This window comes from Grus americana, chromosome Z (genome assembly GCF_028858705.1).
Source record: "Grus americana isolate bGruAme1 chromosome Z, bGruAme1.mat, whole genome shotgun sequence".
NCBI lineage: Eukaryota > Metazoa > Chordata > Aves > Gruiformes > Gruidae > Grus > Grus americana.
In genome coordinates this window covers 27,122,501-27,141,858 of record NC_072891.1, presented here as the reverse complement: position 1 = coordinate 27,141,858, position 19,358 = coordinate 27,122,501, and the positions used below count along the sequence as shown (strand labels likewise).

Below are 19,358 nucleotides of genomic sequence, written 5' to 3'. Positions count from 1 at the left end.
ATGTGCTATCTGCATGGCTTTGCCAGTCACCCTTCAGGGGCCAGCCCTATGTTACTGCTGCCTTATCACAGTTTTTTGGTATAGTTTTTACAGGTATTATACTGCTGTCATCTCACAAGTTAAGACACTTCCAGAGGCATGTGGAGATAAGAAGAAAGCAAGTCTTTTCAGGTATGAACATACCTTGATTTTCATCAGTGAGGCTGGCTATTTTCTGTACAACAGAATGTGTTCTGTCTTTTGGAGAACTTGGAAGAAGAAATTGATAGGGGAGAGCATCATCTTGGTTCATAATGCAACTGGAGGGAGCTAGAAAATAGCTTGGACAGGGAAGTATTAGGCAAACATGAGAAACCACTCTTAGAAAATACTGCACCAAGACACTTTTCCTTGGAGTCTGGTTTCTATGGTAGCTACGCAGTCCATAAGCCTTTAACTCTAAATGCCAACTTAAGCCATGTAACAGTGGTACTTTCCTTCAGCCAAGATAGGTCATGTGTCTGTTCAGCTTTCATGCTGACCTGCACTTCTTCTGTTACTCAGCAACTGCACATCATTTTTCTGTGAGGTTTTTTTTCCAGCAGTGTATATTCTTTCTTCTTCTGAAGAGTAATTTTTATGTTAAATTCTGCTTTACCCAGCAGACTTTGCAGCTCCCCGCAACTCCTTTTCAGCTCAGCATTTATTCACCACACTCCACTCAATGGCCACAAGCACAGAGTTATCGTTACACTGACTGCAGCCAGTCAACTCAGACATGCAATCTGCTTTGTCCACTCCAGCCACCTTTCCTGGTGAAGGTCCACAGAAGCAGGTGGTTGAAATGAGCATTCAAAGACAGATGTTCTCCTCAACAGCAGTTCATTTGTGCTGTGAACCAGGCAATGTATGTTTGGCAGTTACGTGCCTAGGACATATGCTGGTAAGGCATGCGTGTACTCTTATGAAACCACAGTATTGTCACAAAAGGTTTCGCATGTTCGCGCTGTCTTAGCATTGGTCTGGGGTGACTTCAGAAGTAGGTCATTCTGCAGTCAGTCAGAAATCTTGTGCCATTGATAGCACAGTGCTTAAGAGGGATGAAGTAGTCTTAGTACTCTGAATGTGCTTAACGTCCACAAATAGAGGTACTGAAACTGTAGTTTACCCAAACTCAGGCAAATTAACAAAAAAATTTATTGAATATTCAATATAGCACCACACAAAAGGTACACTGTGCTTTATGTTGCCTTTAAGGAACATGCCAGAGCACTTTCAAACTAGAAAATCTAATGTAAAAAGCTTTCTTGTTCATCAGCAGAGCTTACCGTTTGCTGTTTAGAGAAGCTGTTCTGAAAGAACCACAGCTTTTGTACATAATGCTTTAATGGTCTTTCAGGCAGATTAAGCATTGTTGCTCTACACGTTAGTTCTCTTTCATCTTCTGGGGTTTGAGCTTTGTTCAAAAAAAAACCTCACTTAGGCCAAGGTGCTTTCAGGAAAAGCATTCAGTCCAGAACCCTCACCAGCAGATCCAACTTGACAACATACTAGTCAACTCCTAAATTCTGTTTCTTGAAAAAGTAGCAGAATTTTGATCAATGGTAATTGTGTAAATTGGCCTCCGCAAATCAACCCCAGGCAAACTGAGAAAGATTTGGAATCATCTTTTAATTCTGTCTTGGGCTCAAAGATAAACAAGGAGTACATACTTGATAAAATTACAGATAAATTGCATCATAGAAAAAAATAGGTGACTTTGAAGGGTCATTTAGTCCATCTCCTCTTTCAGTACAGATTGTTATGCTAAAATGGCTTGAAATTATTTCAAATATAAGGTGCTTCTAAAGCCCATGGCAGGGGAGTTGGAACTACATGAATCTTTAAGGTCCATTCCAACCCAAACTATTCTATGATTCTATTTCATTCTAAAGTATTTATTGGTCCCTCACATTCCTTACCTAGCTAAACTTTGTTTACCCTGAATTGTTCAGATTAAGTTCTGTATATGAGCTATTACACTATTATGCTTACATTAAATTGGCTTTATTTTTCCTTTTTGTAATAGAGTTAAACCGGAAATGTTTCTATTTTGCCTGAATATGGAACACACAGATGTTTCAGAACATCCTTTATTTGATGCATCTTGCAGTAAGAGAAAGGCCAGTTTGCATAAAGGGAACCTTAAGCAAGTCAACGGTAGTAACAGAGCCATAGTCAAATGAAAGTGTGGAATGGACCCAGTGCTAATGCATATAAAGAGAGTACTGAAAAACTTCTAGGCTTCCAGCTTCACTGACTCCAGTAGGGAACGTGCTTCTTTATACTCTTCAGCTTCTTCCAATTCTTTTTCATTTTCCTGGAATCAAAAACAAAATTTTTGAGTACTTTGAAAATAATTGACGTGGGATTAAATTTGGAAAAAAATGGTAACAACAGACAAGGGGAAGGCTGAGGTACTCAACAACTTTTTTGCCTGTCTTCACTGGCAGCCTCTCCTCCCAGCCCTCTTGAGTGGATGGACCTCAAGGCAGGGGCTGGGGGAGCACAGTTGCTCCCACTGCAAGAGACTATCAGGTCTGTGACACCTGAGGAACCTGAACATGCATAAGTCTATGGGACCTGATGAGATGCATCCCAGACTCCTGAGGGAACTGGCTGATGTAGTTGCCAAGCCACTCTCCATGATATTTGAAAAGTCATGGCAGTCAGGTGAAGACCCCGGTGACAGGAAAAAGGGAGACACTGCACCCATTTTTTTTAAAAAAGGTAGAAAGGACAACCCAGGGAACTACCAACCTGTCAGCCTCACCTCTGTGCCTGGGAAGATCAAGGAACAGATCCTCCTAGAAGCTATGCTAAGGCACATGGAGGACAGGGAGGTGATTTGAGACAGCCAGCATGGCTTCACCAAGGGCAAGTCCTGTCTGACCAACCTAGTGGCCTTCTATGATGGAGTGACTACATCAGTGGGCAAGGGAATAGCCACTGCTGTCATCTGTCTGGACTTCTGTAAGGCTTTTGACACAGTCCCCCACAACATTCTTCTGTCTAAATTGGAGAGATATGGATTTGATGGATGGACTGTTTGGTGCATGAGGAATTGGCTGGATGGTCTCATCCAAAGAGCAGTAGTCAATGGCTCAATGTGCAGATGGACATCAGTGATGAGTGGTGTCCCTCAGGGGATCATACTGGGACCAGTACTGTTTAATAACTTCATCAGTGACATGGAAAGTGTCAGTGCACCCTCAGCAAGTTTGCAGATAACACCAAGCTGAGTGGCGCAGCTGACATGCTTGAGGAACAGGATGTCATCCAGATGGACCTGGACAAGCTTCAGAAGTGGGCCCATGTGAACCTCATGAGGTTCAACAAAACCAAATCCAAGGTCCTGCACATGGGTCGGGGCAAACCCTGGTACCAATACAGGCAGGGGGATGAAGGGGTTGACAGCAGCCCTGTGGAGAAAGACTTGGGAGTACTGGTGGATGAGAAGCTCAACATGAGGCGGCAATGTATCCTGGGCCGCATCAAAAGAAGCATGACCAGCAGGTTGAGGGAGGTGATTCTGCTCTTGTGAGACCCCACCTGGAGTACTGCATCCATGTCTGGGGTCCTCAGCACAGGAAAGACATGGAGCTGTTGGGGCGAGTCCAGAGGAGGGCCTCAAAAATGATCAGAGAGCTGGAGCACCTCTCCTGTGAGGACAGGCTGAGAGAGTTGGGCTGCTTCAGCCTGGAGAAGAGTAGCCTCTGGGGAGACCTCATTGTGGCCTTTCCATACTTAAAGGGGTCTTATATGCAATATGGGGATGGAGTTTTTAGCAGGGCCTGCAGCGATAGGACAAGGGGTAATCATAGAATCATAGACTTGTTTGGGTTGGAAGGGACCTTAAAGATCATCTAGTTCCAACCCCCCTGCTGTGGACAGGGACACCCTCAACTAGACCAGGTTGCCCAAAGCCCCATCCAACCTGGTCTTAAACGCTTCCAGGGATGGGGCATCCACACCCTCTCTGGGCAACCTGATCCAGTGCCTCACCACCCTCACAGGGAAGAATTTCTTTCTAACATCTAATCTAAATCGACCCTCCTTCAGCTTAAACCCATTACCCCTTGTCCTGTCACTACACTCCCTGATAAACAGTCCCTCTCCAGCTTTCCTGTAGGCCCCTTCAGATACCGGTAAGCCACAATTAGATCTCCCTGGAGCCTTCTTTTCTCCAGACTGAACAATCCCAGCTCTTTCAGCCTGTCCTCATAGGAGAGGTGGTCCACCCCACTGATCATCTTTGCGGCCCTCCTCTGGACTCTCTCCAACAGCTCCAGGTCTTTCTTGTACTGGGGACCCCAGAGCTGGATGCAGTACTCCAGGTGGGGTCTCACAAGAGCGGAGTAGAGGGGCAGGATCACCTCCCTCGACCTGCTGGTCACACTTCTTTTGATGCAGCCCAGGACACGGTTGGCTTTCTGGGCTGCAAGCGCACATTGCCAGCTCATGTTGAGCTTCTCATCAATCAGTATCCCTAAGTCCTTCTCCTCGGGGCTGCTTTCAATCCATTCCTCGCCCAGCCTATAGCTGTGCTTGGGATTGCACCGACTTGCACTTGGCCTTGTTGAACTTCATGCAGTTCGCATGGGCTCACCTCTCCAGCCTGTCAAGGTCCCTTGGTTTTCAACTAAAAGAGTGTTTTTCAACTAAAAGAGAGTGGATTCAGACTAGATATAAGGAAGAATTTTTTTTTTTTTACGATGAGGGTGATAAAACACTGGAACATGTTGCCCAAAGAGGTCGTGGATGCCCCATCCATGGAAACATTCAAGGTCAGGTTGGACGGGGGTCTGAGCAACCTGAGCTTGTTGCAGATGTCCCTGGTCATTGCAGGGGGTTGGAACTAGATGATCTTTAAAGGTCCCTTCCAACCCAAACAAGTCTATGATTCTATGAAACAAAAGATATATCATTATTGAAATCCCTAGTTCTGTGTGACTCAGAGCACAAGTAATTTCTTTTGTCCCTACTTAAGGTCCAGGATAATGGCTGTTGTGGGAGCAGATTTGACCTATGCATACCTATTATTTTATTTGGTTAAATTTTTAAAACCAAGGACAACGTAAGTGGAACCAATAACAATAGACCTCAGAACACGAGTACTGTTAGGAAAAAGCTTAAGCTGACTGACAATTGAAAAAACATACTACTATGCAGTTGATTTTAATAAAAGCACTGAAGGTAAGCTAAGCACAGAAAGCAACTCTTCAAGAATTCCAAATTCTTAACAACAATAATAACTTTCCCCGGTCTTTGTTTTAAGTGTGTTCAGCACACTGTATGGATCAACAGCACCACTTCTGCCTGCCACTGAAATCTAGACCAGCTAACTGTGAAGTAACTAGTTGAATGACGAAAGGGCCCTAAGTCCTGCCAGGTACTGAGTATTTATTTTGGAAAACAGTAGAGGCATGCTACCTGAGGATAAGACACCTTGAGTTTTCCTTTGAGAACAGATTTGCATTTTAGCCATCAAATGTGTCTGGGGCTTAATTTAGGGTATGTATTTTTAGCCTTGCAGTAGGATTTACATGTGTAGCTGAATTCTTGATGAGAAGGCTGCTTTTAAAATAAGCACAGTGATCTCCAAACTTAGTATAGTTTCAGTGAATCTATTTGTACAAGATAGTATTTATTCCTTATCTTAAAAATGTGGCACCTCACTAATAAAACATAAAGCAGTACTCAGCAAGGACTCAGCTGTCTTGTTTCTTATCCATAGCATAATAAAAGTAGTAAGCAAAGTATTTTGAGTATTTAGGTTCACTACAAGCATGTTATATACATCTACACTATCTAGAAAATTACATAAAGCAGGTGAAGTATTTTTTCTGATCACGTAACTAGCACAGGAATTGAGAGTCCATTCTAGCAGTTCAGTATTCAAGTGTATGTTGAGTGTACATTCCATTAAAGACAGCTTCTTACATTCTAACACACACAGTTTTCACAGATTGAAGACCAAGTCTGCAAAGACAGTTATCTAAAATGAAATATTGGTATGTTACAGGATGCTAGTCTTGGGACCTATAAAAAGTTATTCTTCAATCCAATTCTAATATGCTGCAATTGCACTGCAGATGAGCGTGTTTATCCAAGTTCATCAAGGAACAGCGACATTTCTTAATCAGTGGGTTATGGTGATATACTTACTAGTAGTTGAGTAAGATCTGCGTGTGCAACTTCTAATCTGCGCTGGCAGTCTGGAATCATCATTCGTGACTCTTGTAAGATCTCGATCTGTGAAAATTAGAAACCAATTGAGAATGTATTCTAGATAGGAGCATTATTTTTTTAAGTCTTTACTCTGAAAAATCAGTTGTCCAGGCATCATCTAGGAACGTCAGAACAGCTGTACCTCTTTTCTGAATATGCTTTTTTATTAAACTCACTTAGCATGATTGCTTAAAACTCTTGTTAATTTACAGGGCACTTCCGTTTACTTTGTGCTTAATTAAATATAAAGTATTAAGTGCAAATAGTACTTAAAATAACTTTTCCTTTAGAAAAAAAGTAGTGACTGGTAAGCTTTCCATACGGCATTTGTTAAAAAGGCTATTTAAAACAAACTTTCTCCTGCTGTCATGAAGCAGCTTCATCCAAAATGGGATCAGCTGGTTATATAAATATCTCCTGCATCTTTTGGGTAATAAAGAAAAGCAGTGTTCAGATAATACCACATAGAGATAATTACTGCATGAAAAAAGTTATTGAGTTATTGATCACATTGTGTGCACACTGCAGGAGGCTCTGACTGAAAGACAAAGGTAAAGAAAAATGAAAAGCAAAGACCAGCGGGCTCATATTTTTGATGCTTATCATGCATAAAAAGTTATTACTTATCCTTGTGCTTCATTTTAGGAGAAAGATTATTCTCACCATGCACTTTGAACAAAATTACTAAACTGGCACCCCACTGAATCTGAACATCCTGCCTCCTCCTACAGAAAACAACTTCAGATTTGAACAAGGGAACATTTATTTCATGGAACATTTCTGGATCTGAAATCCAACCACTGAGAAGAAAAGGTGTGCAGAGTTGTTCAGTAATGTTAAATCTATTTAGAAATGAAAATCTGTTAGATACTTAAATACGAAATTTCTTCTGCATTCAGGATAACCTGCAACAGAAGACATTCCCTTTAAATGGCTTCATTCTGTCATTCCTATGTTGTATTCACCTTTCAGTATTAATGCTGCTGTAGTGAAGGGTCACTGTAAAAGGGAAGGTGAGCTATAGCTAAGAATGTCTTCATGCATACCGGAGGGCCTTATGTAGTAAGACATTACCACCATGTTTTTGTGTTGTGCATTTAAGTTCTTAGTTTAAGTCATTTTTGAGAGAGAAGGTTTAAAAACTTCATTTCTAATTTTCTTTCAGAGAATAGAAGGCAAAATCTGTCTAATGAAGCAAAGATGGGTGACAAAAGTTTAAAAAAAAAAAGTTAAGCACCCTCAAGTTCTAGTTCTCATTGGTATTATCACTTTTGTTCTAAGCATTCAGTGTTGGATTGTATTAAAAATAGGACTAGGAACTCTGCATATTACACTTTCAGCAGTGAATGAATAAATAAAGGTTTATAACTTCCATAGAATGAGGTGTGCCATAAACTGCATGAGATGATGCCTTCTGCTTTATGTAGTAGAAATTTGTTCTATAAAGAATACCTGCAGGAGTGAGGATATCCAATATGATTTCCTTGGGCCACCATTGCTAAATAGTTGTGTATTGTAAAGCTGGTAGATGATATGGAAAGTAGTAACTTATTTGATATATGCCACTCAATAAGTGAACTAGGAAGGCATATAAATCTAGAAACTGTAAGCTGTAGTCCTGGCTGCTGCTCTAAGGACAGAACAAAACTAAATCGCTCTGTTCAAAACAGAATTTGACTGAGATCCAAAGGGGTACCTGAGTTTTATTTACATTTGCCTGCAGTTATGCAATAATAAATCAAAACCAGAAGGATGATAAATCCTGGAACCATATTCAGTAGGTGCAAACAGTTGGACACTGGAACAGGAATTTTGTGGAACCAATATTATTAGTTGATTACCAAACTACCTATGCAAATTTTGATAACTTCTGCATAAAACACATCTTTTCAAGTAATGCTGATAATCCCAGATAGACCATTTACTATTACAAATGTATATAATAAAGCAAAGTAAAAAGCTCAAATAATTAGATAAGCTTTAGGACTGGGATTTTTAAACTGTTTGCTCTCCGAATTCTATCAAAATTCTATCAAGCTTTCTGACTGAAGTCTAAGGAGTTTAAATTATAATCAGGTCACAGAGGAAGTTACTACGTGAAACTGATCTAACTTCACTTAAGAACCATAAATATCTGCAAGGTTTCTGTGGATTACAATGCCAAACAGAAGTATTAAAAAAACTGAAGTAACTGAAGTGCATCTAAATGCAGTGTTAAGACCAAAGCAATAAAGCACAAAAATATGTACAGGGAGGAGCAAATTGGATTTGTTGTAAGTAAGTGCACATAGGACCAAAAGTGCTATTGTGGCTACAGTGAGGTGATGTCCCCTTTCCTTTAAGCTACTGAAAAAGCCAGTTAAACAAGTCTTTTCAACCCACCACATTGCTAGTCAGTTGTCTTTCAGGATTTAAGGTATTTCTACTAAGGGAAGAGATGTCTGGCATCTTCCAAAAGAAAGCAGTTTCCTCAGATGTGATGGAGCTCTTTAACTGTTGGGGTGTATATGGCCTATTTTCTAAATGCAATGTGGATTTTTTGTAAGTTGGATCAGGTGTCAAAGAACCAGTGTGCATAATGCACTATCAATAGCCTTAAATCTGTTTTCCACAAATTCCAGATTGCGGTGACGCATAAAGCAGAACAGATGCAAACACATAGATACATCTAAAAGTTGCTTAAGTGGAAGGACACCATAACTAAAATCAGACAATTACTTTACACATTCAGAATAAGCACAAAGGCCAAACACAACTCTGTGAGAAACAGCTGAGAAAGTAATGCCCCAGGCTTTACACATAACCAACTTTGATTTTTAGCAGGTCCCACAATGAAAGTTCAAAGCTACTATTTCAGCTTTAGGCAGATCAGACCTGCTCCCATGAGGCAGATGCTCTACTTTTTGGATCACCTGAGTGCTTACACTGATTTTTATTTTTTTTTTAATAATTTAAAAATACAAATAAATATTACTGCTTATGAGTGTTGATACCAAGTATTCTGCAACAGGAAGGGATTTTGCTCAGCCTGACATGTATAAGGAGAACAACAGTTTTATCAGCTTCAAAAAGATGGAAGCAGAGTTTGGTTTTGGCTTTTTTTCCCAGGTGACCTACATCTAAGCAAGAGATTTAGAGATACTCAGATCCACAATTAATTTGACAACAACAAGAAAAACCTCCATTGAGCACTCTATCTTTCCTTAATCTTTGCACAGCCTAATAAACTACTAGGTCACAGAGTATATTGACAATATTGTTTAATATGTCAGGAGTAGCATTCTAAATACAAGAGACAGGCTAAAAAACATGATAAATGTTAATGAGTCACATACGTACCAGTTATATACACATGCATGAATATATATTTGTGCTTTTAAATACTGCCCCATAATCACTTGCCCTTTGACTGTTTCACAGATAATCACAGCATAATGGATCTACTCAAAGATGGCAGGGAGGAAAAGAAGGCGGCAAATAATTCTGTTTGTTAAGAGCAGCGCTACTAGTTTGAACTGCATTTCATCAGAAAGTTTGTATACTACTTGGAATCCACTGACTAATTACAGCCATATCTGATGGAAGGACAGGGACCCAAAAGAAAAAAGGCCATGTCCACGTATCATGAACACCAAGGGCACAAAAATTAATAATCCTACTAAGGAAGAGACTGTAGTACAAAGTAAACAGTCACACTAAGCCTACGGGTTGGCTAATCACCATATTTGTGACTTAAACCCACAGCACGGTATTGTTTCTCGCCTCACTGGCAACTGGGGAATATAAAGGCACAATGTGCTGGGCCAGGATGGCGGCGTGGGGACATAGGGAGTAGGACAGCATAGGCGATGTAGGAGAAAGCTGGGCATAGGGAAGGCAGGAACTCGGAGAGATGGGATTAAGATGAGTACAGAGGAAAAAAAACCCAAACAAACAAAAACTGTAAGAAAACACGTTTTATTAGTTCTACGTCCTTTGAAGCAACTTGTTTTATTTTCACATAGCAGGCCCAAAAGAAGCTTGAGCCATCCACAAATAGAGGATACCAGGGCACACTGCAGTCTGTTGTAGGTGAGTTGTCAAATACATTGATAAAAATACTTCTAAGGACCACAAAGAAAAGCTTGCAGTAAAGAACTGGAGAACGTTGTTTTGTTTCTATAGTGCTTGAGGTTTCAAGAACTAAAATGGCCATCTATCAACCCCAAACCACCTATCATTTGTAGCAAAAAGCTGGAGGAGGAGAAAACCCTCTAGATCTAATGCCTCAGTATTTCAAATGAGCCTTCTCTGCAGCTCATCTCAGGTGAGGGCTAATCCTGTTTCTTCTAAAGCAGATCACTTTAGTACATAAAAGGCAGAAAGGTTCCTTTGGTCTTTTTGGAAAACAGTTTGTCACTGGCTGTTTTCCACTAATGTACAACTGTCAGGTCTTCTTCATTGTCAGTGGCGGGGGATAGAGTGAGAAAGAACACTTCATGGCTTGAGGCTAAAACATGGAGATGCTTTTCAGAGGACAGAAGCAAAACTCGATGTCCTCCACTGAAAATGTTTCTAATTAAATAGGCTGTTTCATAAATTACAGATATTGCTCCTTTAACTTAGAGGATGATAAGGGAATTAGCCATTAATTTAATCAGCAGGCAGCACATTTCCTTCCAGCAACTCAAAATTCTACCTGAACAGATCCATGTTGATGCAAATAAAAACCTTACCCTGTAAACAGGGGAGAAGTGGTAAACATCTGAATTAAGAGGTTTCTTTGGGAGTGGCGTAAAGAAAACACTGACAAAACCAGACTTGCTTTCCCAAGAATGATTCCACCTTGTTAGAACAAATAGCCAAATTTTCTCTCTGCTACCTCCCAACTGTTTATGGGGGATATTAAGCTTGGGGGAGAGACTGAAAGGATTGGGGTTTTTTTTTGTTATTGTTAAGATAAGATATAGATCCTGAATTTATGCTTATTGTATGCATGCTTTGCTAAAAGTACCAAGGCTGGTTAGGAGATGTTTTAGATTAAACTTGAAGGTTTGGGAGGAATCCCCCATATATTTCATGGAGTGAAATACCTGGGGAGATACTTCTGCTAAAATCGGAAGCAGAAGAGACATGGGAAGTTCCCTAGGTAGACAGAGTAAGAAAAATAAAGTCCAGATTTTTTTTTCCTCCCTTTAGAGCAGAAGAAAAGTGAGCCCAACTGAAAAAGAAATTAATTATGTCCCATCTCAGTGGCAGGTCTTTTCTACCATAGGAATGTCACCACACTAAGTTACTCCAAATACTGCACAAGCGCCCTTAATCTTCAGCATAAAGTCTGGAATCCAAAAGGTATTTGTATCTGCCTAGATAAAAACAGCCTTTGTAAAACAAGGGGAAAAGGAAGAGCACAGTAATGATCATTTGGTCCCTCTCAGAAAGCACATTAGGCCATAAACCCAAAGTTTGAAAGTATTTTTAATACCAGTTGTTATCTTCTGAATATTATTCTGTATTTAGTACAGAGAATTCCAAGTTGCTACTTTTTAAGGAAACAAACTATGCTTATTAAGGATACTGTCCAAATACATAAGGGGAGCATTAGACCCTTCATTAATATTTCCACTGCCTCTATTACCTAAGCAATGAGAGCTAGGGTTCAGATTATTAAGCATAGATCATGTATTCTTAGAAAAAAAGAAAAAAACCCACCCAACTTATGAAAATAATCAGACTGAAGTGAAACTGTATGTTTTACCTAATATTACTGTACATGATTGGTGAGAATAATGAAACTTTGTTTGAACCAGTCGGGTGGGGGGTGGAAAGAGCTAAAAAAGTAAAAAGCCAGCTGAGCCAGCAGGAGTATTTCTCTGATGCTAAACAGACATTTAAAAATGAAAAAGTTACAGAACATTACATGTTCCTTTCAGTGAGAACTCCAGTGACAAGATTAACAGCAAAGTCTCATATTCCACAATAATTTTCTGAAACAATACACATTGCTTCTTTTTAGCTGTTTCAGGAGATACTCTACTTTCCACTCAACAAAGAAAGAGAAATATTGCTGTTTTCAGTAATACTTGTAAAAAACTGTGTATAAGATGTACTTTATGTACTCTTATGTACTCTTTGGCATGCAGATACCAAACTCTATGTTAAGTCCAATGGATTTTTAATTCATCTGGAAATGACATTACACGGGAAGTAATTTGGAACTGTAGAATAACTATTTTTAAAAAATGAAAATTGATTATTTATCAGTAAAAGCACTGACAGTTAACAAAACCTCCTGAGTATATCTACAATCCCACTGAAAGGAGACAAGGAATAGATACCTCAGGCTTTTCCCATACTCACAAGCCTCAAGGTAAAAGCCTTAGATGGAAAAAAGTGTTATTTATGTACAAGACACATTTACTAGCACTGTTTAACATCTTTGCTGGGGACATGGACAGTGGGATCAAGTGCACCCTCAGCAAGTTTGCCGACGACACCAAGCTGTGTGGTGCGGTCGACACGCTGGACGGAAGGGATGCCATCCAGAGGGACCTTGACAGGCTTGAGAGGTGGGCCTGTGCAAAACGCATGAAGTTCCACAAGGCCAAGTGCAAGGTCCTGCACGTGGGTTGGGGCAATCCCAAGCACAACTACAGGCTGGGAGGAGAATGGATTGAGAGCAGCCCTGCGGAGAAGGACTTGGGGGTGTTGGCGCATGAAAAGCTCCACATGACCCAGCAATGCATGCTTGCAGCCCAGAAAGCCAACCGTGTCCTGGGCTGCATCAAAAGAAGCGTGACCAGCAGGTCGAGGGAGGTGATCCTGCCCCTCTACTCCACTCTTATGAGACCCCACCTGGAGTACTGCATCCAGCTCTGGGGTCCCCAGTACAAGAAAGACCTGGAGCTCTTGGAGCAAATGCAGAGGAGGGCCACAAAGCTGATCAGTGGGGTGGATCACCTCTCCTATGAGGACAGGCTGAGAGAGTTGGGGTTGTTCAGCCTGGAGAAAAGAAGGCTCCGGGGAGATCTAATTGTGGCTTACCAGTACCTGAAGGGGCCTACAGGAAAGCTGGAGAGGGACTGTTTATCAGGGAGTGTAGTGACAGGACAAGGGGTAATGGGTTTAAGCTGAAGGAGGGTCGATTTAGATTAGATGTTAGAAAGAAATTCTTCCCTGTGAGGGTGGTGAGGCACTGGATCAGGTTGCCCAGAGAGGGTGTGGATGCCCCATCCCTGGAAGCGTTTAAGACCAGGTTGGATGGGGCTTTGGGCAACCTGGTCTAGTTGAGGGTGTCCCTGTCCACAGCAGGGGGGTTGGAACTAGATGGTCTTTGAGGTCCCTTCCAACCCAAACCATTCTATGATTCTATGAACAACCACAGAAATACAGAAAACTACTGATTCCTACCGTTACTCTGCACTCGTGAGCAATTACAGTGTAACAAGTTTCTATTACAGATAAAGTGTTACAAAGCTCTGTGTAAAGTCTTCATATATTGAGAACCATTACAACTGTAGAAACTATGGCTTCATTACAAAAAAATCCCCACAGAGGTACAATTGCACTACTTGCAGCTACCAGTCAGGGTTCTTCATGACCCTCTACAGATAGGGTAAGCAGAATTTACACCTGGTAGAATACATCAAAAGCCTTTTAATATTTTATCCTAAATTGTACAAACCCAATAATTTTTGTATAAAATAGTTCAGTTTTCAGTAAGATTGTTTTCAATCTAGTATTTCATTGAAGTATTTAATAATGCTTTTCCCTACAAGTCTCATGGTTGAAGGCAGTGTGATTTGGAGATATAAAAATGTATGAAAATTTTTCTTTCATAGCCTTTTTTTCCCCCAAATACTGTTCTTTATTTATTATGTTTTTTTCCTGCCAATTTGGCTCAAATAAATTGTTACAAGCATACCCCATAATTCTGAACTTCTCATTTGCCTTTTGTAGGCAAAAATGAGATGATAGCAAAGTGGTGGGTTTATATGGTTTTTTTTTTTTTTTCAATAAGCTAACTGATGGAAAAGGAATGGCTTCCTTGCCCCATGATGATAGAGATTCTTTCCCTGTGATATACAACCTATCTCAAGTAGTTATCACCCAGCTTGGATTCAGCTGAAGTACACGAGTTGAGACACAGGAAGTAGCGCAAATACGACCTGCACTCGGGACAATCGTAACATACAGGTGTTAACAGGTGAGAAGCAGGTGAAGATCCCTCAAGGATGAGGCATCACACTCGGTGAGTGAAAGCTCTGGCTTTATGGAAAGCATAGCGTTACCATGGTGGGAGCCTTGGGACACTGACGCTAATCAAAATGGGGACCTGACACAGTGGAGCCCTGCTTGGGGGTGAAGCTCAAAGGAAAGCACTGCAGGGGTGGATAATAAAATTTGCCCTAATTAACATATCATACATATGCAATGTCCTGTTTTGCTCATTAGCAAACTCACTGATGTAAAGCAGGTGCTGTTGTCCAAATTCCACGATCTGTGGTCTTGCTGGTGCCCATGAAAATGTGGGGGCAAATGAGGGAGAAGCAAACTATCCTGGGTCACCATGACAACAAGAAAAAACCCCATGCTTGGGACTCTACATCTTTGGATGGGAGGAAGGGAACTGCCCTGGGTTACCATAACAAAGTCGTCTCGCACCCTACAATGGGGCCTTTAAATTATAATCATGGTGAGAGTATACCAGCACTGTGAGCAAACTGTCCCTTTAGCTTCTCTGATACTGAATCTACTCCTCATTAAATAAGTCTGCCTGGGCAGTGCAGGTGCAGGCTGGTATCTAACAACTGCCAGCTACCCTGGTTGGTCACTGCCTCAGCTAGAGATCGCTTGAGTTCACAGGAACCACAAGCTGTCCCACTGTACACGGAGTTAGAAAAATACCGAGTCAAACCCTAACCATTGTTCTACAAAGGGACTGATCCTTCCTTACAGACCAGACACACCCTGAAGTCTACATATGCTGTAGGAATGGCATTATTAATTTTAAAGTAAAAATTTCCATACACACTTCTGTACTGTTAAACCGTATGTTCTAATGCAAAGCTGTAACTAGAAAGCTAAATGAGAACAGTAGTACATTAAGAGGTAAGCAATACTTTTAAGCATTCCTCCCTCAACTGTGGATTGATGTCTATATACATACCTGATTTAGCTGACCCCTCAGATAAAATAATAATAAAAATTATTCTCATAGTCTCAAATGATTGAATTTCCATCCCCCAAATGTTACTTCTCATTACTGACATAAAGACTACAACCATATTTTTAAATAAATAATTATTCAGATAGGAATTATTAACTAAAGCAATTCTTAACATGTGTAACTACAGATATTTTTCCTGATTAACTCTATCCAAAATATGTTATTGAGCAAACTCTTCTAGTACTACATAATTGTCTTTAGAGTAGCAGATTTGATCCTATGAAAAGTGTATGCATTCTCTCTGAACCTCCAAATTCTTCATAACCTAAAAGATTAACAACTTCCAGAATGCAAAGTGCACTAAAAGGACAAGAAGTGAAGATGTCACTGGAGAAACTGATTGCTTTCAAAGTGGATCAGGCAATTAATCGAGACTGTTCTCTGTGAAGGTTTTTGTCACTGGTCTCTGAAAATACCTTCAACTAGCGTGTAACATTTCATTTCACAGCAGAAGTTCACAGCCTGCACTGTTTTTGACTTTGATGATATCTTGCAGGTCACTGCGGAAATACCATGGTGCAGTCAAATAATCTGATGAATGGGGGACACTAAAAATGGGAACTGCATTCATTAGTTCTTGTTAGCACCACTGGATCTTCAGAAAGACTACTATTTTTTCGGATCTTGGAGTCTCGGTCAGTGGTGAGGCAGACACAGCTCAGCTCTATAAATACAATTCTTTATTTGTATACAAATTCTTTTTATTTCTTTCCCATGGCATAATGAAAGCAAGGCAGGTCATACACACATTAACTGAAATCTGAACTTACTAAAAAAGTTGGTTTAGCTTGCTTTAAAAGGGCTTTCTCCCATCCCGTTTTTAATTTTTTATATTTAAGCTTTGTTTAACCTATTCTTCCATTGTTTTAAAATGAAGATGGGAGAACAGTAGGTTTTATAAAATGAAGCCACCAGACTATTGAAACAAGTCATAATTATTTACAGTGTCAGTTTCTGTAAAGATTTAAGAGAAAACATCTGGGCAATGCTTGGGGAACAAACATAGTTAAAAGACAACATATTTAGTTGAAAGAATATAAACGCCATGGTTAAACACAGACACGTCACACCTCTGTGAAGAATAAACACAAATCTCCCAAACTGAAGCCTTTTCTCAGGAGGAAACTTGACACTCCTTCTCCTTCCAAAAGGGCATGTACCAACTGTCTGCTACCACTGTCCTTTATGGGGAACCTTCCAAGAAAAAATTAATCATATTGTAATAGTGACACTACACCATACTGTTGAGCAGATGAAACCACAGCATGCACCTTGCTAGCTGGTGACTTCATTACAAACTGTAGTAGGTGCACACCCACTGCTCTCTCTCTTTCAGGTCTATGATTTTACCAAAGGGATACTAATATACTCAGGACTTGAAATGTTTCATCTTCATATTAATTATAAAGCATTCTCCCTTCACAGTAACATGTGCAGTCTACCAGCAAGCACTTAATTTACCTAAATGCATCCAGACTATTTTCAGGTTCTTGGTATTTCTAAGAAGAGAGTTCATGATGGCGTCATACACAGTGCTCATGAGTGACAACCATCCTGACACCGAGTGCTAAGTAATCCATATGCAGTCTCCTTATAATTTAACAGTTCTGGAGTAAAGGAAGTTTCTACAAATGATTATTATGACTTTTACAACTGACAGGATTTTAATCTAGTATTTATGTAACAAGTCTGGAAAAAGGTACAGGAAATTATTTTATTTAAAGATGACTATGATTAAATCAAATCAAAGAAGGATTTTATAAAACACGCTCTAGGATAGTTTACCTGTTTCTTAATTCCATAATCATCACATGCTTCAGCTTTCATCTTTTCAATCTTTTCTTCTTGCTGTTTTGCTTCTTTTTCATACATAACTTTTTCTTTTGCCAATCTGCAATTAAACCAAATGATTGTGTTAATCTGGTTCTAGTACAGTAAAAAGTTACACCATTTATAACAAAAAAAACGCCCTGAAAGCTGCAGCACTGGAAGATAATACAGTTTTATAAAAAAAGACTTAACCGCTGCAAACATCTGCATCTAGGAAATGCCAAATTTAGCTACAGTGATTCTAATAAAAATAATTTAAATTAAAAATATTTTTAAAGATTCTTTGTGGGCTTATCCATTTGGAATATCCTCAAAAAGCTATATATTGGTACTTCATTTCAAATACCTAACAGAAACAGGTAAGTTGCCTTTAGATCTAGATGACTGCTAATAAAGACAGTAGTACAGGGAAGAAAGCTATTTATCTCAAAAAAGTCCTAACGTCATAGGTAGCCAAAACAAACAATATTAAGATGTCTGCAAAGACAACACTGTTACAAGCTTTTAGACCAGCATTTGCCAGACCTTCTCAACATCACCCAGGTTCTGACAGCTTTGTGAGTGACTTGCATTGGCTGGTAAGAGTCATGTGGCCTTTCCTCTTTCCTATTTGCTCCTACATAACAACACTGCACCTGCATTTTTAGGTGAATAATGATGACCATCCTTCTTAGTACTAACTGTTCAAAGTTATCACATGTAAATGAAAAGAAACAGCACTTTCAGGTTCACAGAACCTGATCTCAGGTTGTTGATTATCATCTCAGAATGTTTTTTTCCTGATCACTATATTTCATGCCATTAAATTTATTATTTCCCATAACAGTTTTCATACAAAATAATGAAAAGTAAAATTCCCAAATAACACGGTATAGTCTTCTGTTCCTTAAGAATATTTTCTCCATTTACCTTGATGCTGGTTTGGGGTTTACAGACAGAAGTAACAGTTCCATATTTTACATAATTTACTATCTCTCGAAGGGAAAAGAATCCATCTTTTAATCCTAATAAGGGACCTGTACTTGGGAGCAGGATGCTTTTTGCTAACAAGCATAGATTCAAGAGCAAAGTAAAAAAAATTGAAGGTCAGAAGGGAATATTATGATAGTCTAGACTGATGCCCTACAGTAATTTTTAGATTGCAATCCTATTATCAAACTATTATTTGTTGTTATTGGAATTTTGCTGTTACGTCTCCCACTTTGTTACATATGTTCATTAGGTAAATGATGGATCACGTAATGCTAGATCTGAACAAAAACATCCTTCAGGATCTGAAGAATTATGAAGGGATTTCTGATCAGCTAATTCAAGACCAAAACAAACACTGAGATGCTACTGCAAACCTGAGAGCGTGCCAAAGAAAATCCTTCCCCAAACAATAAGCACCATGTCAGCGTATATAAAATAAGGTTGTTTAAGGAGAACTTAACAGCCAGAAGAATGTAATCAGATCCAAGAAGCAAAGAATATATTATACAAATGAAAAGAGAATAAATAAAGGTCTTGTAGACAGCTTCATGGTCACGTTAGCACATCAGAGCAAATTAATTCCTTGTTTGTCACAGTTAAGTGCCCTACTAGAAGTGCTGCTGAGATGGACAGAACTGTACTGGGGTGACAAAAGCCTTTTGTGAACTTAAGCTGCCACAAAAGCACCACTGAGGTAACATCTGGAGAAAAATTCCAAAGAGAATATACTGATATTCAACAGCAGGAACTCTCCCAGCTTTTGTTAGAGTTTACACCATTAAAAATTGTTTTGCTGAAATAGGCTTAAGATGTGGCTCCACAACAGTTGATCTAAGCTGGGCTGTGGCAACATGCACCTTAACTGGATTCAACCTCCATGGAATCACACCATCAGAGAGGGCCCCTTCAGCCTTATGAAGAAGCTTTAGCAGCATGTAGTGTAGGTATCATCTAGGCAACTTCTACAAGTCACCCAGGTACTAGCTTTGAGTAGTACTGGGGAAAGGCAGCAGCCTAATGACTACTAATAAAGACACAAAATCAGTGGCTGTAATTCCAACTACTGGAACTAGCTTCAGTATTAGCATCAGCAAATATT

At 39.8% G+C, this 19,358-nt stretch overlaps 1 protein-coding gene across 1 annotated transcript in view; it reads right to left on the bottom strand.

Annotated features, from left to right (window-relative positions):
- Nucleotides 1-2,095: 2,095 nt before the first annotated feature.
- Nucleotides 2,096-19,358, bottom strand: part of TBCA (tubulin folding cofactor A) — a 35,951-nt gene continuing 18,688 nt past the window's right edge. The window contains 3 exon segments of the mRNA XM_054811079.1: nt 2,096-2,338; nt 6,187-6,273; nt 17,243-17,348. Coding sequence (XP_054667054.1) covers nt 2,258-2,338; nt 6,187-6,273; nt 17,243-17,348 — 274 coding nt within the window. The 3' untranslated portion in view covers nt 2,096-2,257.